Source organism: Cygnus olor, chromosome 3 (genome assembly GCF_009769625.2).
Source record: "Cygnus olor isolate bCygOlo1 chromosome 3, bCygOlo1.pri.v2, whole genome shotgun sequence".
NCBI classification, from domain to species: Eukaryota; Metazoa; Chordata; class Aves; order Anseriformes; family Anatidae; genus Cygnus; species Cygnus olor.
The window spans coordinates 27,271,342-27,291,020 of record NC_049171.1 but is presented as its reverse complement, the minus strand read 5'-3'; the positions used below and the strand labels follow the sequence as shown (position 1 = coordinate 27,291,020).

The following is a 19,679-nucleotide window of genomic DNA, read 5'->3' as shown; positions in this document are numbered from 1 at the left end:
CAAGGGAGTTTCAGCTAATGTATTGATGTCTGTAACAGATACTGAAAATATATAGAGAACTCAATGAACACAGCAGCTAAGAGTCAATCTGAATTGTAAAAAGCAGTACTAAAATACTAACACACAATTTCAATCAATCATAAACCAAGGGTGCCGATTGCCTGTGATAGTAACAGTTAATTTATGTTTCCTAGTGGTGAGTGTTTCCTGGTGGAGCATGCAACAAACTGAAAGGTGTCCAGTGTAACTTAAGGGGCTGTGCCCATGACCCACATTTCCTATCAAACTAGTCACCAGAAAATTCATTGACTAAGATGGCATTTGTTATCATACCCAAAGCAATCCTCATGCCCAAGCACACCCAGATTCCTTAGCTATAAACTCTGTTTCCAACACATCAGCCATAATTTATACTTTCAGTTTCTGAAGAGGAAACAGACATTTATTCTTCACTAATCAGAGAAATTATCAAATTGGTAATAACAAATTCCTGGAAAAAACTGGACCCTCACCTCTAAGTAATTAAGCTGCCTGCATAGATTTCTCTTCAACTATTAATAAAATGAAATGTCCATTTTCTGACATGCTTTCTAGGTCTGCTCCCTAGTTCACCTCTGTCCCTAGTTTCAATTTGTATGCCCTCAGTGCATTGTTCTTTGATCTCCTACATGTTCTTCTTAAACTGTTATTTTAACTATCTCTTTTTACACTTTCAATCCCAACTCCTGTGAGTGTAGGCAAAAAAATGCTTTTGTGCTCCTTTACTCATCACCTTCTTTCTATTTTATACGTTCTCTGTATTTTATTTTATTTTATTTGGATTTATCTTTCAGTCATTGACATCTGATAGTGTCAGTGACAGACAGAAGTAGCAAAGGACAGAAGAAGGGAAGAGCCCTCCAGAGCAGAAGGATGAAGGCAGGCTGGACATGACTAAGGGAATGGGGAGGTCAGACTCCACAGGGTTTCTTTGCACAGAAATGAGAAGGAGGAAAAAGAATCAGTATTAAAACATGATGACCTCTCCGCACATCTCTTCAGCTCTTGGTCACGCTGATTCACAGTCTCAGTAGTGATTTTCCTGATTACCTTTCTTGCTTCCAGACTACAGCTCTTACCTGCTCTTCATCTGAACTCTGGTGCAGTTTCCACTTCACTGACATATTAAGACCAGATATGTCCAGGTTCTCTTTCCTTTCCATTTTGGCACAGTCTCTCAGAGAAAGACCAGGCTTCACTGTTCTCACCAGCAAGTTTCCCGCTTCACAACATGTTTTGAGCCCTTTTTTTTCCTGACTGTGTGTCTGTATGTTTGTCGTTTTGTGTTCTCAAGGATCTGCACCCATAATTTATTCCATTTTTTATATGCCATACGCAGGTTTTAAGACTTTATGGGATTTTTTGTTTGTTTGTTTGTTTCTGGAGTGCAAATAGTTAATTTCTTTGCTAATCAATAGAGATCACAATGTCAAATTACTCTCTCCTCTCACCTCATGACCAGTACTGTATCCCAGAGGAGATCATCTGTGACACCTCTGGAATTAACATCCTGGAACTGAAGACTGGGGCTAGAATCACCTCTGGATGCACTCTATTGCGTAGTAACTTGTTGCTCTCAAAGCAGCAGCTATGAGCTTTCACACAAAAGGTGTAAGAAAAATAAGCAAGGGATGTAGCCAGATAAATATATGAAATTATGGGTGAAAAAAGTCAGTCTGTATTCCACTGTACAGCTAATTATTTTGTAAGTCTTTTTGCCTACATCCTCCTAACACATATAGTAATAATATTAACTAAATAATGCATTCTTAAATATATGTTTGTTTGTTTGTTTGTTTGTTTTTAATAAGGAAATCACAAAGGAAGATCTTATCTTGCAATATATAGTCAACTGAACAATACCAAAAACAGTCTTTCTAACCCATTTCTGGGATCACTGCTTCTGCTAGTGAGTGGGAACTTGGAAGCCATGATTCAGAGGAAACTGTAATTTCAAGGAGTTAGCAAGACTGCTGCTTCCCTCAGTTGCCTTCTCCATGTACTGTCAATGATGTAATTTCATGTTTCAGTTAGCACTAAAACCAAATACACTCCAAAGGAGACCAGGATACTTGAATTCACCATTTGGCAGGACAATGCTCCTATTATACAGATTCTTAGGGGGGTCTTTGGGAACACAATCCCTTTCAAAAGCATATACTCAAGAGATTTTGCTCTGAGAGCCACACTGTTCCTCTCAGAAGGTTTGTGGCAGTATGTAAAAGCTAGCATGACATCCACAGCTGTTAAAGATCTTTTAGAAGGGGAATCTTTCTCCTATTTATTTCTAAAAGTATCAGAGTAATCAAAGTAGAGCAGTGGAGATATTTTTCCTGGTGTAATCCTGGTGTAATTTTAATGGTTGGTAGAGAAATCAAGTACTTACATTTTTATGGTTTTTTTTACTGAAATCTCTAAAAATATGACACACTGTCAGTTCATTTTCCTCTAAATAGTCCAAAACTAATTTGAAATTATTTTCTATTGAAAGAAATAAGCAACAAAAATAATTTACAAATGCTAGAAAAGTGATATCCTTCCTCTTCTGTGCAGGTCAAAATGTGTCATCTCAACCTGGTCCACAAAACTGATCAAGTAGTAAAATGAAATGCTCTTGCTGAATTTTCATTAGAAGCTTGGTAATAGAGGTGCAGGGTAGTCAGCAAGCAATTTCGAAATGGTTCAGTAGTCCTAGAGGTTTCAGAACTACTCAACAGTTTTAAAAAATAAAAATAAAAAATAAAATAACATGGAAATCCTAAACTAAATTAAACATTAATGTGAACAAACGAGTACTGTAGAAACAAGGACATACTCCCATATAATATAAAAAAAATATGGGGTAAAAGAGAAGAGAAAGACTTGGCGCTAGCCGAACATAAATGAACAAAAGCTCATTTTCAAGCGTAATGAAACTCTGCCTGGGAACCAAAAAGGCAGAAGGGTCTTTCTGATTGCATGTGTAGGAAGATAACAAGCTACCCAAATATCTGTGTCTACTGAGGTACATGGTTATATGGTTTCAATCCTTTAAGATTATACCTGACGGTAGAGCGTTCCATTCTCAGGAGGCCCCATCTTTCAGGATACTGAAAGAGAGAAGGTTACCCTGTTATCCTCAAATTGAGATATGAAAGAGCAAATTTGCACATCAGGAACCTTTGATTACTAGCATTCAGATAAGTTATTTTTCATTATAAGTCCTTGTAGGAAAAAAAAAAAAAAAGTTACCACAATAATAATCCAATTTTAATTTCTGGTGTGGCTGTATCTTGTTATTGACCGGGTTCATGTGGTTCAGAGACTCTTGATAGTGTTGTTCCATATCAACTTTCTTTCAACACAATAAATATATAATCCTTTTCTACTACATCATTGGTAGCGAACAGTGTTTTCCCAATTGAAGACTCTAATCCCAAAACTTCTGTCCATGTTTCAGCTGTAAATTCACCTGTTAATGCAGTGGAGCCTATCATGCAAGATCATCAAAAACAATATCCGTCAACCTTCTTTTCGTATCTTGATGATCTCTTTACCAAATAGATGTAAATAAATAGTGACCACCATCCTTCCTTGTTGAAGTTGGAAATCAAGCAAATAGGTCCACCATGTTGCTGGAATAAAGAACACAGAGGATTTGTACTACAAATTAGGGTTTCTGTTCTTATTCTGTTGTAGAAGCTGGTACAGCCACAGCAACAATTTACTCTAAAAACACTATTAGTCAGGGAAAAACAGCCTCCTCCAATGGTTATATACAGTCATTTTTTAATATATAAGAGCTGGCAGAAAGATTGTGTTCTCACATGCATTTTTCAGAAACACATTTATATGGTTTATATGAAGGTATTTTAATCAGGAGTTAGGGGAGGGGAGTCTAAGGGAACAAGAAATTGTTTTGTCTTTGTGTTGTACAGTTAGTGAGTATTTTCACTACTTTAGTCATTTTCATTTATATAAATAAAGCTTCTCCATTTTTGTCTAAACCTTACTCCTCCCCAGGGCCTCTCAGCAAATGCAGTGACACTTTAGCAAAGGGTAATTGAAGCTGCAGCACATTTACAGCAAAATGCCATTTTTAAAGGGTATAATGAAACATACTGCAGAGGCAGGATTTTTAAATTCACGATATGGAAAGTGGTTCCCTGTAGGAATGAGAGACCTGAGGATCTAGGACTATATCATATTGGCTGATGCTTCTTCAGCCCTCTAGGCAAAAGCTTTCCACAGTAAACTTTGGTTTCATGTAACAGTAAAAAAAATAATAATAATAATAATAATAATCAGCAACAGAATATTCTGAGCAGCTCAGAGAAACAGCAATAAATGGAATGCACCATAAAAAAAAAAAAATTGCAACAGAAGCCCTTCTTCTTCCATATCAAGAGCAGCTACTTCCAAATCTTCTCCAAAGGTGTCCACATGAATGTACAAAGGTGTACATTCTATCCTGAGCCTCACTTAGCTCTGCAGCTATTATGTCCCCTCTCCACCATGCATGTTCCCCTCTCAGACTCCAGACAATGAGATGATGAAATGCAGTTTCAGAGAGGACATCTTGCATAGAAGAAGTTAAGTTTCCAGAAACTTAACAGTCTTATGTTTCATATTCTCATTTTTCTTTTTTCACAGGGCATTATCTTATACTTTTTTATATTTTGATTAGTTTTATAAAAGCTATCTTTGATACCTGTTTTAACCATTCATTCTAGGGTAAGCTAATTATTTTCTTACTGGCCACAAAAGTCAGCAGTGATTGATTAGGAAAAACAAGGTAACAGCAATAGAAACATGCCAATTAAAAATCAACAGGCTCATTAATTAAAATGTTTCAGTTCAGCCAAACTTTTTTTCTGTTACCTCTGCTCACTCCTGGAGTCTTTGGCATATAGGTCTTTTTTTTTCTTTTTTTTTTTTTTTTTTAGATCTCTAGCAAGATTACTAACTCCAATTATGTAAGAAAATAACAGATATTCTGGTTTTCCAAGGGGAATACTGTTGTTTTTCCTACTAAATGAAAATGAATAAATGATGAATTTCATGTATTATTCAGGAAGAATTTTTAAAGTGTTAAAATTCATTAAATGATATAATAAAATTTAAAAAATAGGTAGTGGAAACTTTTAAACTTCCAAGGTGAATAGCAAGGAGGAATTAATTCTTCCTTAACATCAGCAATATTTTTATTTCTCTTTAAAACAAAGTTTGGAAAATAAGGAGGTCATTAGGTTTGTCTACACTGGAAGAATACATTACTAATAATTTACCATCTCAAACCAAAACTGGAAAGAAATCTGTATAACACAATTTTATACTCTCTTTGACATGTGTGATATGACTGGAGGGACAAATTTACCCCTTGCCTTTGGAAAATATAAGTGATTTCAGTGACAGTATCAGAGAGTATGAAGCCAGTGGGCCAATTTAGTAGGCCAGTTATATCTATACCGAAAGGAGCAGGAACATCAAAAGCTAAAAGGAAGGAAATAAATGTCCTCTCCAACCTGCATTTAAGCCCATTCATGGTTCAGTATGATGCAAACATGGTAATGTTGCATGTGCCTGCACTGCCAGATATGGTCTATGACCATACTGATTGTTCACATCAGAAATTGGACTCTAACATATATCTATATAAAAGAAAATCCAAACAAAATGAAGATGCTTACTTTTTTTTTTTTTTCCTGTGCTTGTACTATGCAATGATAGTACTGTTGTGTATTTGGAATTTTATATTATTATTATCAATAGATGTATTAATCGAGGTACAAAAGACTTCTATGTTTGTCACACTGGAGAATCCTGTCATTATATGCTCATCATAACTAATCAACATGAATAAGCTATGTAAAGACAGATTAGTGAAGGATGAACTTTGGTAAGTTATCTATACTAACTTCAAAACTATCAAAATTTCGATTTTTTACTGAACCTTTGTTCTGTTCAAGAACGTATATTTACAAAATCTTTGCTTAAGAGAAAAGTAATGCCTATTGCTATAAAAGATTGGTTTAGTAAAAGAAAATCTTTGACATTTCTTAATGGAGATAAAAAAAAAATAAGTTCCTTATTATATTTAATCCGAGACCATCATTTCATTAATCAAGTAGCAGGCTAAATTTAAGGAAATGTAGTTAGCTTTATTTGAAATGTATGACTAATATAATTTTGATGTTTGATATTATGATGTACAAGCTAATGTATTTTATTTTGTATAGAAAGTTATATTTTCTTGTTTAAGTCATTAAACACGACATCTGAAAGACCAGTGCCTCTTGGAAAAGCAAGGCGAAAGGAAAGGAAAGGCAAGAAAAGGTGAAAGGAGAGGAGGAAAGAGAAGAGGGAGAGGAGAGGAGAGGAGAGGAGAGGAGAGGAGAGGAGAGGAGAGGAGAGGAGAGGAGAGGAGAGGAGAGGAGAGGAGAGGAGAGGAGAGGAGAGGAGAGGAGAGGAGAGGAGAGGAGAGGAGAGGAGAGGAGGAAAAAGGAAAAATAAAATTTAATTGGGGTTGTATTTTTTCTACAGGTGCCTCAGGGATCAGATCAAACTTAAGAATATCTTGGCTTGGTTTAATAGCAAATAAATGAGAAAGTTGCAAGTAACATCAATAATGTAGTAAAAATATGTACTTCTTAACTATAAGCAAGGAATGTTTTTGCACTGATTTACCAGATCTGATATGCCCCACATTGATTCACAGCTTATCTCCTTCTACCTGGGAGTTCAGCAACATTCACATTTATTTCATATAGATGAATTTTGTCAATACACTAAGAGTACTCATTTCAACACTTCTTGGGGTGACTGAATGAGGTAACAAAAGTCTGAAACAAGTCCTGAAACAGGAAAAAATATTCTGAAATGCTCTTTTGTTCAATTATATGGATCATGACATAAAAATTGTGTATCTCTTAAAAATGGATACAATTAGATTTTTAAATTTATGGGGCAAGGACCTCAAATTTTTCAAACCTTCATCAGTAGCTCAGGACTGAGTAGTTCAGTTTATAACTGTGTTAACTACTCATAAATTAAATAAAATATCCCCACTTTTGAACTAGTGAAAGGAGCCAATTTTACTATATCTACCAATTAAATTTGTATCAATAGCAATAGCAAATATACTGTTTTATGGTCAATTTGAAAGTTTCTGTCTCTTTTCCACTGGCTAGAAGACACCTTCCAATCTTCTAAACTCTTATCTTTTCAGTCTCTGCTTTTTATGCATCTTAAAAACTGTTCTTTTTGCACTAGCATCAGAAGGCTTGTCTTCTACTTTTATATTTTACAAACATTTATCTTCTACACAAATCTCTAATACAAGCACACAGATTACTAACAAAATGACAATATATTGACAATAATTAATATTTGCCACACTGATTTCTAGACAGTTTCTATATTTCATCGCAAAAATGTACACAGGTTATCACATAACTTTGCAGGGATATGTAGAGATTTTGAAGCTGGCTGGTGATCATGTGTACTTCAGATATATTCTAAGACTACTGTAACAGGGAAAATGTTACACTGTATGACAGAGAGATGATATACTGTTATTTCTGTGATGTCCATTTTAAGCACTGTATGTACAATCAGTTGAAGTCAGTAGAAGACAAAACCAGAAATTGTTCAACGATCCACTAGCTGATTAGGGAAAACAGTTGAAGTTTGGGATTCAACTGCTAGACTACAGCTGTAGGTATGTTCCTGTTTGCTCCGTTGGAAGGCTCAACTTCCAGAAACACCTTGTCTGTGAAAAAGTATTTGTAGAAACTTTGTACATATTGAAAAAGTTTTAAGGATTTTATTTTATTCTTTCTGGGCATATATATATATCATTAGTGCCAATTAAGAAAAAGAAAAACTATTCTAATGATAATACTAAATAAAAACTATTTGGCAAAGCAAAAGCTTAATGGAGTAGCTTCCTTCCTACATATTTTTCTTCCATTATTTTTGTTTCTTTTCTTTCTGCCTCAAATGGAAGTAAAAAATCAAATATATTTCAATTACCTTTTTATGATTCAAGTTTTCATCTTATTAACATACCAGCTGCATAAAATGTTATTCACATTGATGCTTTATCTTAAATGCTAGAAGCTCAAAACACAAAATAAATTCTGAGCTGGCAGACGTGCAGTGATTTTTCCAAAGCTGACTGTACTGCCACCGCACTAGATATCCATTCTCTGCTGAAAGTGGAAGAGTAAGAGTTTTTTCATCCTGACGTAGATGAGATGTCTATGTTGAGGAGTAGAAGGTTAGTTTTCTTTATGTTTGTAGGGATTTTTTGTTTTGTTTTATTGTTGTTTTTTGTTGCTGGTGGTGGTGGTGGTATTTTTTTGTTGTTATTTTGATTTGATTTGATTTGATTTGGTTTTGTGGGAAGATAAAGAAATGAATGACAACACCATCTCTGTTTTATTTTTGTAAAACTTTTAGCCAAAACTCTTAAGTATTTTGACAACTGTTAGTGCTGACATCACTTTGTTCTTTCCAGTTTAGATATTTACAAAACATATCTTTTCTCTTCTGTTTTTAGCACAAGAAGAATGGGCCGCCACCCGTTCCAGCCTAAAGGCACCACCTCCAAGGTCAGCCCGAGGGGGTTACAGGGAACACCCCTATGGTAGATATTGAAGGTCCTCCTCATCTGTGACCTCATCTCAAAGACAATTAATAGCCTGTGGTCTCCACATAAACAGCAACAAGACAAGTAATAGTCCATTTCTTTTCTATCCTAGGGATTACTGCTCATTATTATCCTATGTACTACTTGTATTTCTTATAACATTGGAGTGACATTGGCATTAGTATTATTTTATAACACGGACTTTAAAAACAAACAAAAAAAAACAGAAACAAACAAACAAAAACTTTGGCAAGCATTGTCTAGAAACCATTCAAAGATGATGTTCTGTTGGTTGTATTCATTGCTGTGTGTAACTTAGAAAGCATGACACTGTTACAGATCTTGAGTCTCTCTACATACTAGCTAAGGCTGAGTTTTTGTTTAGGGTTGCTGAAAGACTGTAATATGATTTTTTTTTCCTTTTTTCATTTGAACCAGACAATAATCAAGTTGTAGATAAGATGTTTTAACCTGTCTTTTTTAATATATGTTAGTTTAGATTAAGATGTTCGATATTAAGTTTGTAAATTTAATTTTAAATGCTGTTTTAATGGGGTTGAAAACAAGCAGCTACTGTATGTATGTAGCTAACTGAATTTGTTCAGTGTTTTAACCTGTATTTGTTAAAAAAAATCACATAAAGTTCCATGTGTAAGCTTCTCTAAATAGGAAACCATAATTTTGTCAAATATGTTTGCCATAATTTGTCAATAAAGCTGAAACCTTTTGTAACAAACTAAATTTGGAATTACTTGTTTTCTAGCTTTAAATGCCTGCTTTATTTCTTTTTCAAGAGATGCCTAAAAATGTTTTTTATATAAAAATTACAAAAATGAACCCAAGCCTGTTTTAAGCTTTTTGTGTAAGACTTTAAAAGTTGTATTAATAACTTCTGGTTGTTAAATAATTTAAAAGTTAACAAACTAAACTGTTACATGAATCATGGTTAGTATCCACTAATGTATAACATGTTAATGGAAAAAAATGCTTTAGAACAATAAATGGATTTTAAACTATCCTCTAAGCTTGATCTTGCTAAACACAAACTCTGATTGACTTGTTTGTATTAGCATGTCTCTCGTGAGAATGTAATGGAGTTTAAAGAGGTAAGATTACCACTTACCACTGTTAGACTGTCTAAATGCTAGTTCTTCAACCTTTGAGTTTCCCCGCACATTAAATATCCCATTCAACATGTAAGCATTGCATAGATTCACTTATTTGTTTTCACTCGGAAGAGTGCGTTGACTGCATTTTTGTAGTATATATCAATTTGTCTTGATAAACAAATCATCAGTGTCACTGCCCAGTTGTTGGTACTCAACCTCAAAAACTTTATTTGTAATTTTCAGTGCTAAATATCACCGCCCTTGAAGGCAGTTTAGAGGGCTGATATTTCTTTTGAGACTATCAGACTTGATGGCTGATGATTATTAAGGAAATATGTCGCAGGACTCAAAGGATGACTAAACGTTAAACAGGTAACACTAATAGTAACTCTGTAATTTTGAGTATGCAACAGTAATGTTAAATATTCTCAGTTATTAAGTTACTGATAGTTAAAAAAGTAAACCTACCAAAAGATAACAAATAGGTATATAGGTTATTAAAACAACTAATTAACATTAACTAGTGACAACAAAATGATTCTACAATATATAACCCTCAAGGTAATAAACAGAACTAAAATTAACAATAATAGTAATGCAACTCTTGCTAACAACAAATATATAACCTAAATTTTGATGAAAACAAACCAACCAACCAACCAACCAACCAAACAGATGACTTGATGGTAGGGATTCCAAAACTGTTAATCCTTTAAATACAGTCTTTTTGTTTACAGTGGCTTTTTGTCAATGTGATTGGTTTACTTTTTTGATGAGAACAAAGTAGTTTGTGAACAAAGTCTCTTGCAGCTGGAGTTGCATGCTAATTCTTTTTGAATAGTTAATTAAGCATATGTTGTCATTTTAACCTGATGTGTTAAAAGTGAATGTAGTGGGCTAGATGATTGTTACACTGAGTTTATTCTATCTCACTGTTTCAGGGCCTCACAGGCACTGGACAGCTAAACAGCAGATCTGCTGAGAAGTTGTCAGGTAAGCTCTGCCACGTCTCAGGGCTTTTTTCTATTTCATATTTCTTCATGCATTTCTGTTTACTAACACATGGGAGCATGTTCATGTGGAGTTTTGAAGTAAATAATTATTTCCAGCAGTGTTTCCTTTCATAGCTGTGTGAAGATTGGGGTATAATGGCAATCAAAGCATTTGCTTCTGTAAGGTATGATACATTTCAGTTAAATGAAAGAAGTCAACTGTTTTAATGGTAAATATTATCATGTGACACGTTATAAGTGCTCAGGATAAAAACAAGAGCTCATGTTTATTAAAAGAATGTTTACATTTTGGAAACGTTTAAGTCATATGATTTAGAAAAATAGTTGCTTACCTGTTGCTTCTCAAAATATTTATCATTACTGTATATGACAAAAAGATCTGTAGAGAGACAGGGTGTTTTCTTTTTATTCTTTTGCTTGATAATTATTTCTTTGTTACACTTTAAAATGGTAGACATGTTAATAGAATTACCATGTGATTACATGGATCAAGGCATAATTTGCTATATTTCTCTCTTATCTAATATCTAAAGATAAAGGGGGGGGAGGGGGGGTGTTTGTTTTGTTTGCTTGTTTGCTTTTGATAACCTTGTTACATAAACTTCAAATTATACATGAGATTATTGATTAATGATAAATGTTGCTGCTGGAAACATCATAAAAAGTCATCTCAAATAGAACTTTGTCCATTCACCCAGAAGTGTCCACTAATCACAACACAAAATGCACAAAATTTCTTGCTCTATCATGGTTAGATAAGAGCTAATAAACAAAATTGATGATGTGCACCAAATACACAATCCCGGACACATTTATTACTCTGGCATCTTTTCCCCATGATTGGGGTCTGGCTGATTTGTAGTTTTCAGTTACCATTGTACTCCATGGTTACTTACAAGCACAGGTTGTGTTGTACAGCAAGATACAATGAGCTTAATTTTCCTCTCCAAAGGGCTACCTTAAAACTGGTTTGATTTATGTGGTACATCCGCTCTACAAGCCAAGGTCATATGACACAGCAATAGGATTTGTCTGCAAGTTACACTCACATCAGTTTGAGTGTCCCACTGCAGTAAAACACTTTCACCTACCCATCTTGCATATAGTTATACAAATATGCTTTAGTCAATCTATGTTACATCTATGCAGGTAAGAAAAACCCACTCTTCTGATATAAATACAGTTGCACACTGGTATAACTATGATTATAAATTATTATCCACCATAGCTTTTACTATATTTCAGGAAAAGCTCATATGCCTTACTGAATTAAGTAATTACACAAAACTCTGAGCTACCATACCTGATGTGAGATCCAGGGCTAAGTGTATAAAATGAATTTCACACTTGTACACTAATTTTTTGTTTGAGGGTAACTAGTGTAAGCTCCTTGAGGCTAAACTTCAATACATACTGTCTTATAGCAGAGCGTTGTCCTGTACTATTATTGTCTCAAGTCTTCTTTTATAGTTATTATTTGTGTAAATTAAAAAAAAAAAAAAAAAAAAAAAGCACAATATATAAATAAAATAATGCATTGTAAAATATTCTTGTGTAGGAGCTATTTAGAAAAAAAAAAAAAAAGATAAGTCAGTGCAAACAGTTCTTTATGCAAACATTTGTTTTATTGACTTTCAGGAAATTAGTATGAAAAATTACCCATAACTACATGTGCTGTTCTGTGCTAACTACAAAGTATATTTCACATCAATTTTGGAAGAAGCTTTACAGCTAATCAACTATGTCTTCTTAATAAAAAATAAATAAATATCCATCTTCTTAATTTGTGAGAGAGTAACAAGGAACTATGAGTATTTTAATTAACAGTCAGCTTTAGGTCTTACATGAAAAGGTATGATGTATTCCCCACATCCACCAAGACAGACATAATTCTGAGGTCCTGAAAACGTACAGACATCAGAAAACACAGAAATTAACTTGTGCTATGGTTAATTCCAAGACACTAATCACCCACTAAACACGTTTTCTTTGGATGAATTCACATACTAAGTCATTTACCTTGTAATAGGAAGAAAACTTGTATTCAATATCAAAACAATCTGTAAAATCAAAAACTAAACTAAAAACATTGGAGGAAAAAGAGAGAGAGAAAGTAGGAGAGAGAGACACCAGAGATTAAAAATTTCAAAGATTTTTTATTAGCTTGACCTCACCTATAGAACAGTTTGATCTTTAAAATAAACTATTGTGTTATATTTTCAGTACTTAAAACAGTAAAATATACTATTTTACAAAATTACACAAAAATATTCATAACTTTACTTCTGTGTTATCAAGCTAAATATTGATTTCATTGTTTTCTTTCTAAAATGGAACTGTTTACTTTTTAAAAATTCCCTTCTTTCATGAAAGAGTAGATCATATATGCACTCCCAGACGGAAACCCTTATTGCCCTAAATAGGTAGGCTATTGCATTGTAAATGCAAGGGATGCACATTACAAAAAAAAATAAAATAAAATAAAAAATGTTAGGAATAGAATCAATGTGTCTGTTTTTAAATAATGATTTCTGGAGGCCGGTTATGCAATATTTGACATTCTGCATTGTTGAAATGTTGATCAGATAGTGGAGTCGAGATCACTGTAATAGAATTTTTAACTTCATATGTCATACTGGCACAGCTTCTCTAGTTAGAGATTTGGTCTAAGAGGGGGAGCAATTTTCAAGGCTATCTAGAAGCAGAGTCAGAAAAAAGCATCAAGTGGCTAAGTGCATAGTCACCTGCTGGAGCGGACCCCATGAAGATGCACCACAAGGGACAGGCTCCTGGTAAAGTAACAGTTGAAGAAAAATTGCACTCCTGGACTGCTTTGTCTAATAGGCTTGTTACATGTGTTCAGGAGCCATTCTAACTGAAAAAAAATAATTAGATATCGCTATATTAACAAACTTTATCAGAAAATAAAGTTGCACCACGGGTCTGTTTCTTTCCCATACAGCTTATCTTACACTGTTTGAACAGGATCTTAAATCTTCATGTGAATGAAAGAACTTTAGGAAGCATAGTATGCATGACCTCACCTCAGAGAATATTAAGAATATTCTTCTAGCTCACTGATGTCTTCAACATCCAGTCAGAATAATGATATTATAGCCATAAAGCTGGGAGATATTCCTTACTGCACATGCTCCATTCAGTCTATAACCCTGCAATAACATCTCTATTATACGTGAATGTGTACTGACTTCTAAAACTGGGTCATGTTGTGTGAGTGCATGTAAAACAAATCACTGTGTCTGTGGTAGCTCTGAAGGAATGGGTGTGAAGACCTGTTCACTAGGCCCTACGAGCTGTGTCTCCTTATAGCCAGGGACAGCCAGGACTGAGCTGAGTATCTGGAATTTAGTAAAGAAACCAAGTTACCATCAGAATCAGGGTAATTAACATATATTGGTGCACCAGTTAAAAGACGTTTTATAATGAAAATATAGTTTTATGGTAATACTCATGAAATATCCAGGATTATTATCTGAGGGTTAAAATTATGAATAAGTGATGTCTTTTCTTTAAATAAATGTCAATTTGATCTACATCGATGATGTATTTTTTCTTTATATTTATTTCACCTTATCTGTTTTACCACGTTGGTCTATGGAGTTAGAAAAGATACACAGGTAACTTTCTCAGACCGATTAGGGCTTCAAAGACAATCAACATCTGCCACTTTGTTGTTAGCTAATTATATTTTTCCAGTCCTTTTTATTGCTCATTGAGACCTGACTGAATGCCCTTTGAAACCAAAAAAAGGATTTTCAGTCCTTTCATGGTCTCTGGTTGACTAGGTCATTTATTCTATAACTCAGTAGAACATTTTAAAATTGCTGAAGTATGTGTCCAAGCTGTACAAATCTGGAACAATTTTTTCATTCTCAGTCAGAAGCAATCTCTGTGAACTTTAGCATAAGAAATGCAGATTTCTAAACTTCTACTAAAAACATATAACTCTTTCAAAAGGTTGCTTTGTTTTGTTTTGTTTTGCTTATGTAAAATCCGATAAAAGGCTGTGTTTAGTACTTATCGAAAGACATAAATGCTTCCTTTCCTAAAATATTTGATTTATCTTTGAAATCTAAGATTTTTACCAGAGAATAGCAAGATTTCTTGAGAAAACATTTTCACGCTTTCATACTTCAGATCTGTACTTCAGAAGAAAGTTTTACAGGAGAAAGATCACACCTGTGCTATAGTGGTAAAGGACACACATTCACACATGAAAAGGAAAAAAAATGAAAGAAGAGGCCGGGTAGTTGATTTTGTAAATCCTGTGTACTCCCAAAGAAGTTGCCGAGACACCGTATAGACAGGATCAAAAGTTTCTGATATATTTTAGCAACATTTATTTGGATATACAAGTAGGATGGTGGAAATGCTTCAGTGCCCTGATGAGAGCAGAATTAATTTTTAAAACAATTAATTTTTAAAACAATGTTTCTTGTTTCTTCTTATTGCTGCTGTACCTTATTGATTTAATTGAGGTACAGTTTCTTCTTATTAAGTGTTACTATGCTATGTTACTATAAAAGATGAGAATACCTGCTTATGTCTAGCACTGTTCTTGCCACACTGGATGCATTAGTTAATGATGGGTGACTTAAGCTCACACAAAAACAGTGAATGCCTTTGCTATATGCCCTTGCATTACAAGATCTACACACTGTGTTACCATTAATAAGTCAAAGCTTTTGAGAACCAAAGAGCTGAGCTCCTTGTTTATGACTTCTTAGCATTCTGGCTTTCTTTTTCTTTTATTCTGCAAACAGAACAAAATGTGAGACTATTTTGCATGACAGTTTAACATATTCATTTTCCATATTAATTTCTCAACTAGTAACTCACTTTATTTCTTCTTGAACTTCATAACAACCCTATACAACCATTGTAAAAGTTCAGTGGAGAGGTTTTGGACAAGCAACCTATGACTTTTTCCTGTTTTTCTTCTTTTTCTTCCTCTTCTTCCCAAAAGAACATTTGTTCGTAATGACTTCAGATGAAAAGATAGTCAAGGTCACTCTCATTCAAATGAATGCTACTACTTTCTGATAATATATGACTTCAGCTTAATATCCTCAGGGTATCCTTTAAGTTGATGGGCTTTTTTCTTTATTCTGTATGATATTTTGGACATTATACATTTTTTAATATATCTATATTAAAATCCATCATGTAGAGACAAAAGCAATCGAGTAGAATGCTCTGTAAGGATAGACTCCAGTTAAGCAAAGTAGCTTTTTGATAGAGAATTCAATCCAGATGATCTTACTCAGGTTTCACTCTCTAAAAGTCCATGCTGATATCAACAATTGAAAAGGGAATATGAAATTTAAATTTCATCTTCAGTCATCTTTTATAATTTAATTGTATTCAAACAGAATCTGTTAAGCACTGCATTGAGTTATTCCAGCCAATGCCCTGCTTAGCAGGCAGTCTGAAATAGCCTTGACCCAGGAAGAGCACTTCAAGGTACTGCACCCTTTCACAGTGCTGAGATGCCTATGATCTGGTAGACCTTTGCTCCATTTGTTGTCTTGTTGATAATTGTAGCTGTCAATGAGGAACAGTGATTGCAGTTCTCTGTCAGAGACACTGTTAGCCCTTTCACCTTCATCCAAGTAGATGCAGCTTTATAAGAGGTCTCACTATATAAACCAGACTAAAAATGCTGTGCACAGAAAATGGAAGTTTTACAGTACCACCAGCGAGATGTACCTTTTTATGTCATCAAAAATAGCTTTTCCATGTGCAAGAAAAATTTTCAGTTGAAAATATTTGCCCAGGAATCCATTTGAGTCTTTATCTCAACTTGGAAATCAAGTTAATCTATTTATGGTAGCTGTCACTTTATTTTCAGTAACCCCATGATCACTCCTTCAGTATCTCTACCAGTAGAGTTTTGCATGATGATAGGCAAATTTCACAAACTAAACGCCCACTAATAGTGTGTTTCTTATTTTCTTGAGTTCTTACAAAAATTTTGGGATCTGGTTTTCATCAGAGTTACAAGTTGCATCATCAGGAGTTGTTCTTGAATATGCAAAGTGCTATATAATTTCAAAATCGAGTCTTGTGCATCCCAGGTTGTTTAACAGCTAAGAATGGTTTTATTTTAACTTCAGATATATGACAATAAAAACTACTAACTTTGCTGAGGTATTCACATACTATATCCAAAAGTGGCACATAAAGCCAACTGGGAAGTTCATAATTTTGGCAAGAAAAGTTAAGGATTTGAATAGAGTTAAGCAAGTAAAGAAAGGAACAACACATTGAATAATGAGGGTAGAAGAAATATCAAATAGCTGTTCTTTCATTAGACTTTCTTGTGCATAAAATCAAGAAGAAAAAAATAATTCAACCATTCTAAGGACTACATCAAATGTATACTGAAAAAGAGGTAAATTAAGGTTTCACTTAATTCTTATTTATATGGCTTCAGAGTGCTTGGCTTACTTTAACCATTTATTTTGCAGGCCTGATATTTTTACCTGCTTAATACTTTCCATCATAGAAAAACATCTTCTGATTTATGAGACTTTTTACACAGTTTACAAATTCAGTGTTCCTGCAATTTGTAACAGAACCTTGCCTTTGGCAGGGGGTGGAGGATCCCAAAGTTATTTTTGCTGCATTAATGAAAATCTGTTTGTTTGGAATAATATCATGAGACATCAAAAACGTTGCCTTTTACCAACTCAGTAAACTTGGTAGAAGCTATGCTAAAATAGCCATAATACCCTGCCCCACTGATTAGATTATTATTTTTTTTCTCTTATGTGAAGTTACCTTAGTGTACCATCTGGGGAGCTATGGAGCACATTCATATTCAAATACCTAGCTTTTGCCACTACAGGTACCTAGGGTACCTTTATATTCAGTGGAGTGATCTTTGCTTACAGAAAAGAATTCAGAACGATTAACACTGTTTACATGTACCTTTTATCTCTCCATTGACTAGTTGAAGAGACTGGTTTTAACTAGTTTCTCATAGACCTCAGTATGTCAGTATTATCAAGAAATGAAACACAACTCCAACCCAACACTTTCTCAAAAGTTCCCATTCTCACTCAGAAGTAATTTGCTCAGTATTAATATAATTACTGTGCTGAGTTATCTGCATTAAGGCAGTATTGGTGTTAATAAAACTCACTGCTACAAATGTCTTTTTATTACATTGATAAAAGCATGCTCATACTACTGTGCACAGGCCATGAGCCTTCATCTCAAGTAGATGATTGCAGGTGGAGAAAAGGTATTGAAGGTAGTACTTCATAAATTTGTAGCATTATAAAAAATATAAAAGTAAGAAGTTGGATGAGAAAGCTGTTATCACATAAGTTCCATACAATAACCTCATAAACATTCAAAACTAGAAATGCCAGCATTTAGTTTGTTCCCTGTCCTCATTTTTGCTGTGTTGTGCACATTCATTATTTCAGAGACCCTAAGCAGATGATCACATGATCTTCCATTCCACTTGTGTTTCTTGCAGGGCACAGGAAATGTGTCAGAACTGTGGAACTGTGTAGCAAATTATTATTTTTCGTTACTTCTTTATTTCATAGCTTGTAGAATTTGGAAGACAGTGTCTTCCAAGAGCTGTCTGTCACCCAGACTAACCCTTTGTCACAGAGATGCTGTGAATCTATCTAAGTCATTTAAGGTAAATATTAATGTGACAACTAATTCTGTGTTTTCCGTTGAATGTGTCCAACTTTGTCTTGATTTACAGAATTTTGGAGCCCTTACGGAATTACTGTACCTTTTGAGTGGTGCTCATGGAGTTGAGAATGTTCAGCGTCACTTGAAATAAATCAGTGGGATCTGAAGGACTGAGCCTCAGACTGGGAATCTCCAAAGCACTGAATTCTAAACCCACCATTAGCACCCTCTCCAGGACATGTTGGTGCTCAGACTCACAGTGATCTTCCAGTCTATCAGGTGCGCTGAGGTATTTGTCTATATGTTTTTAGTCTGTGCCAAAGGTGAGATAATTCAGACAGAAACTGAGATAATTCAATCTTTAGAGAGAGAGAGGGTTGTTCTAAACTAGTTCACCTTAGGTTTGTAATGGGAAGAGTGCTCATGCATATACCTATGAGGTATGTTACTTTGAGATAGAAATGTTTGATAACGCATTTAAGTTCTTATTCTGTCTTTCTGTGGTCAGGAAAGCTAACATAAAAAGCTTTTCTCATAGAAGTAACAAAAGTAATCAAACTATATTTATGCCATATGTTGAACACAGAACAAGCTTTTAAAAATGCCAGGTATTCTGAGAAATCATCTCCCCTTGGTATGAGATAACTCATCAGATGGTCATGTTAAAATATTTTGCAAACTGTTTTTTTTTTTCTCTCTGTTCTCTATTTGTTTATTTAGAAAAATATTTGTACCTTCATAAGGTGTTTTGAATCTACACTTATTAATGCTTATAAGGTTCAGTTACTGTATCATTGTTGCTACAAATGATGGAAAATGTAAGCCTGTGAGAAAGTAAATAATTCTACATCAGTGGAAATACAGATGGAAAACAGTAAAATAATTAAGTAATTAATTAATGAAATTCAAGCCCATATCCTGAATGAGTTCAGTCTTGTGTAGAAGAATGTAGGAAGGGGTCTTATAATTAAATGCTATGACCTCACATATATATGTAAAGAACCCAGTATAACTATTTTTAAAATATAATAAATCTAACACTTCCTAAATCTTCTGTCCTAAATGTTTATAAGAAAGTTGTGTTTTTTATGCAATAACCTTATTTATAGCCATATGAAAATAGAGTTATTGCATTTTCTTATTAGAAATGGGATTGGTTCTTCAGCAAACAGTATGTGAAATTAAAGAGCATTTTCAGTCTTTATT

At 34.1% G+C, this 19,679-nt stretch overlaps 1 protein-coding gene across 3 annotated transcripts in view; it reads left to right on the top strand.

The window, feature by feature from the left end:
* KHDRBS2 (KH RNA binding domain containing, signal transduction associated 2) overlaps window positions 1-19,016 on the top strand; it is a 359,602-nt gene extending 340,586 nt beyond the window's left edge. The window contains exons 9-11 of one of the 3 annotated variants that reach the window (XR_005818562.1): window positions 8,582-8,755; window positions 10,722-10,773; window positions 18,544-19,016. Coding sequence is in view for 1 of the 3 variants with exons in the window: in XM_040553046.1 (XP_040408980.1) it covers window positions 8,582-8,679 (98 nt within the window). In the remaining 2 variants the exon portion in view is untranslated. Of the gene's footprint in view, window positions 1-8,581; window positions 9,612-10,721; window positions 10,774-18,543 lie in introns of those variants that run through there. The other 2 variants (XM_040553046.1, XM_040553047.1) reach the window with 2 other exon arrangements.
* The last annotated feature ends 663 nt before the right edge of the window (window positions 19,017-19,679 follow it).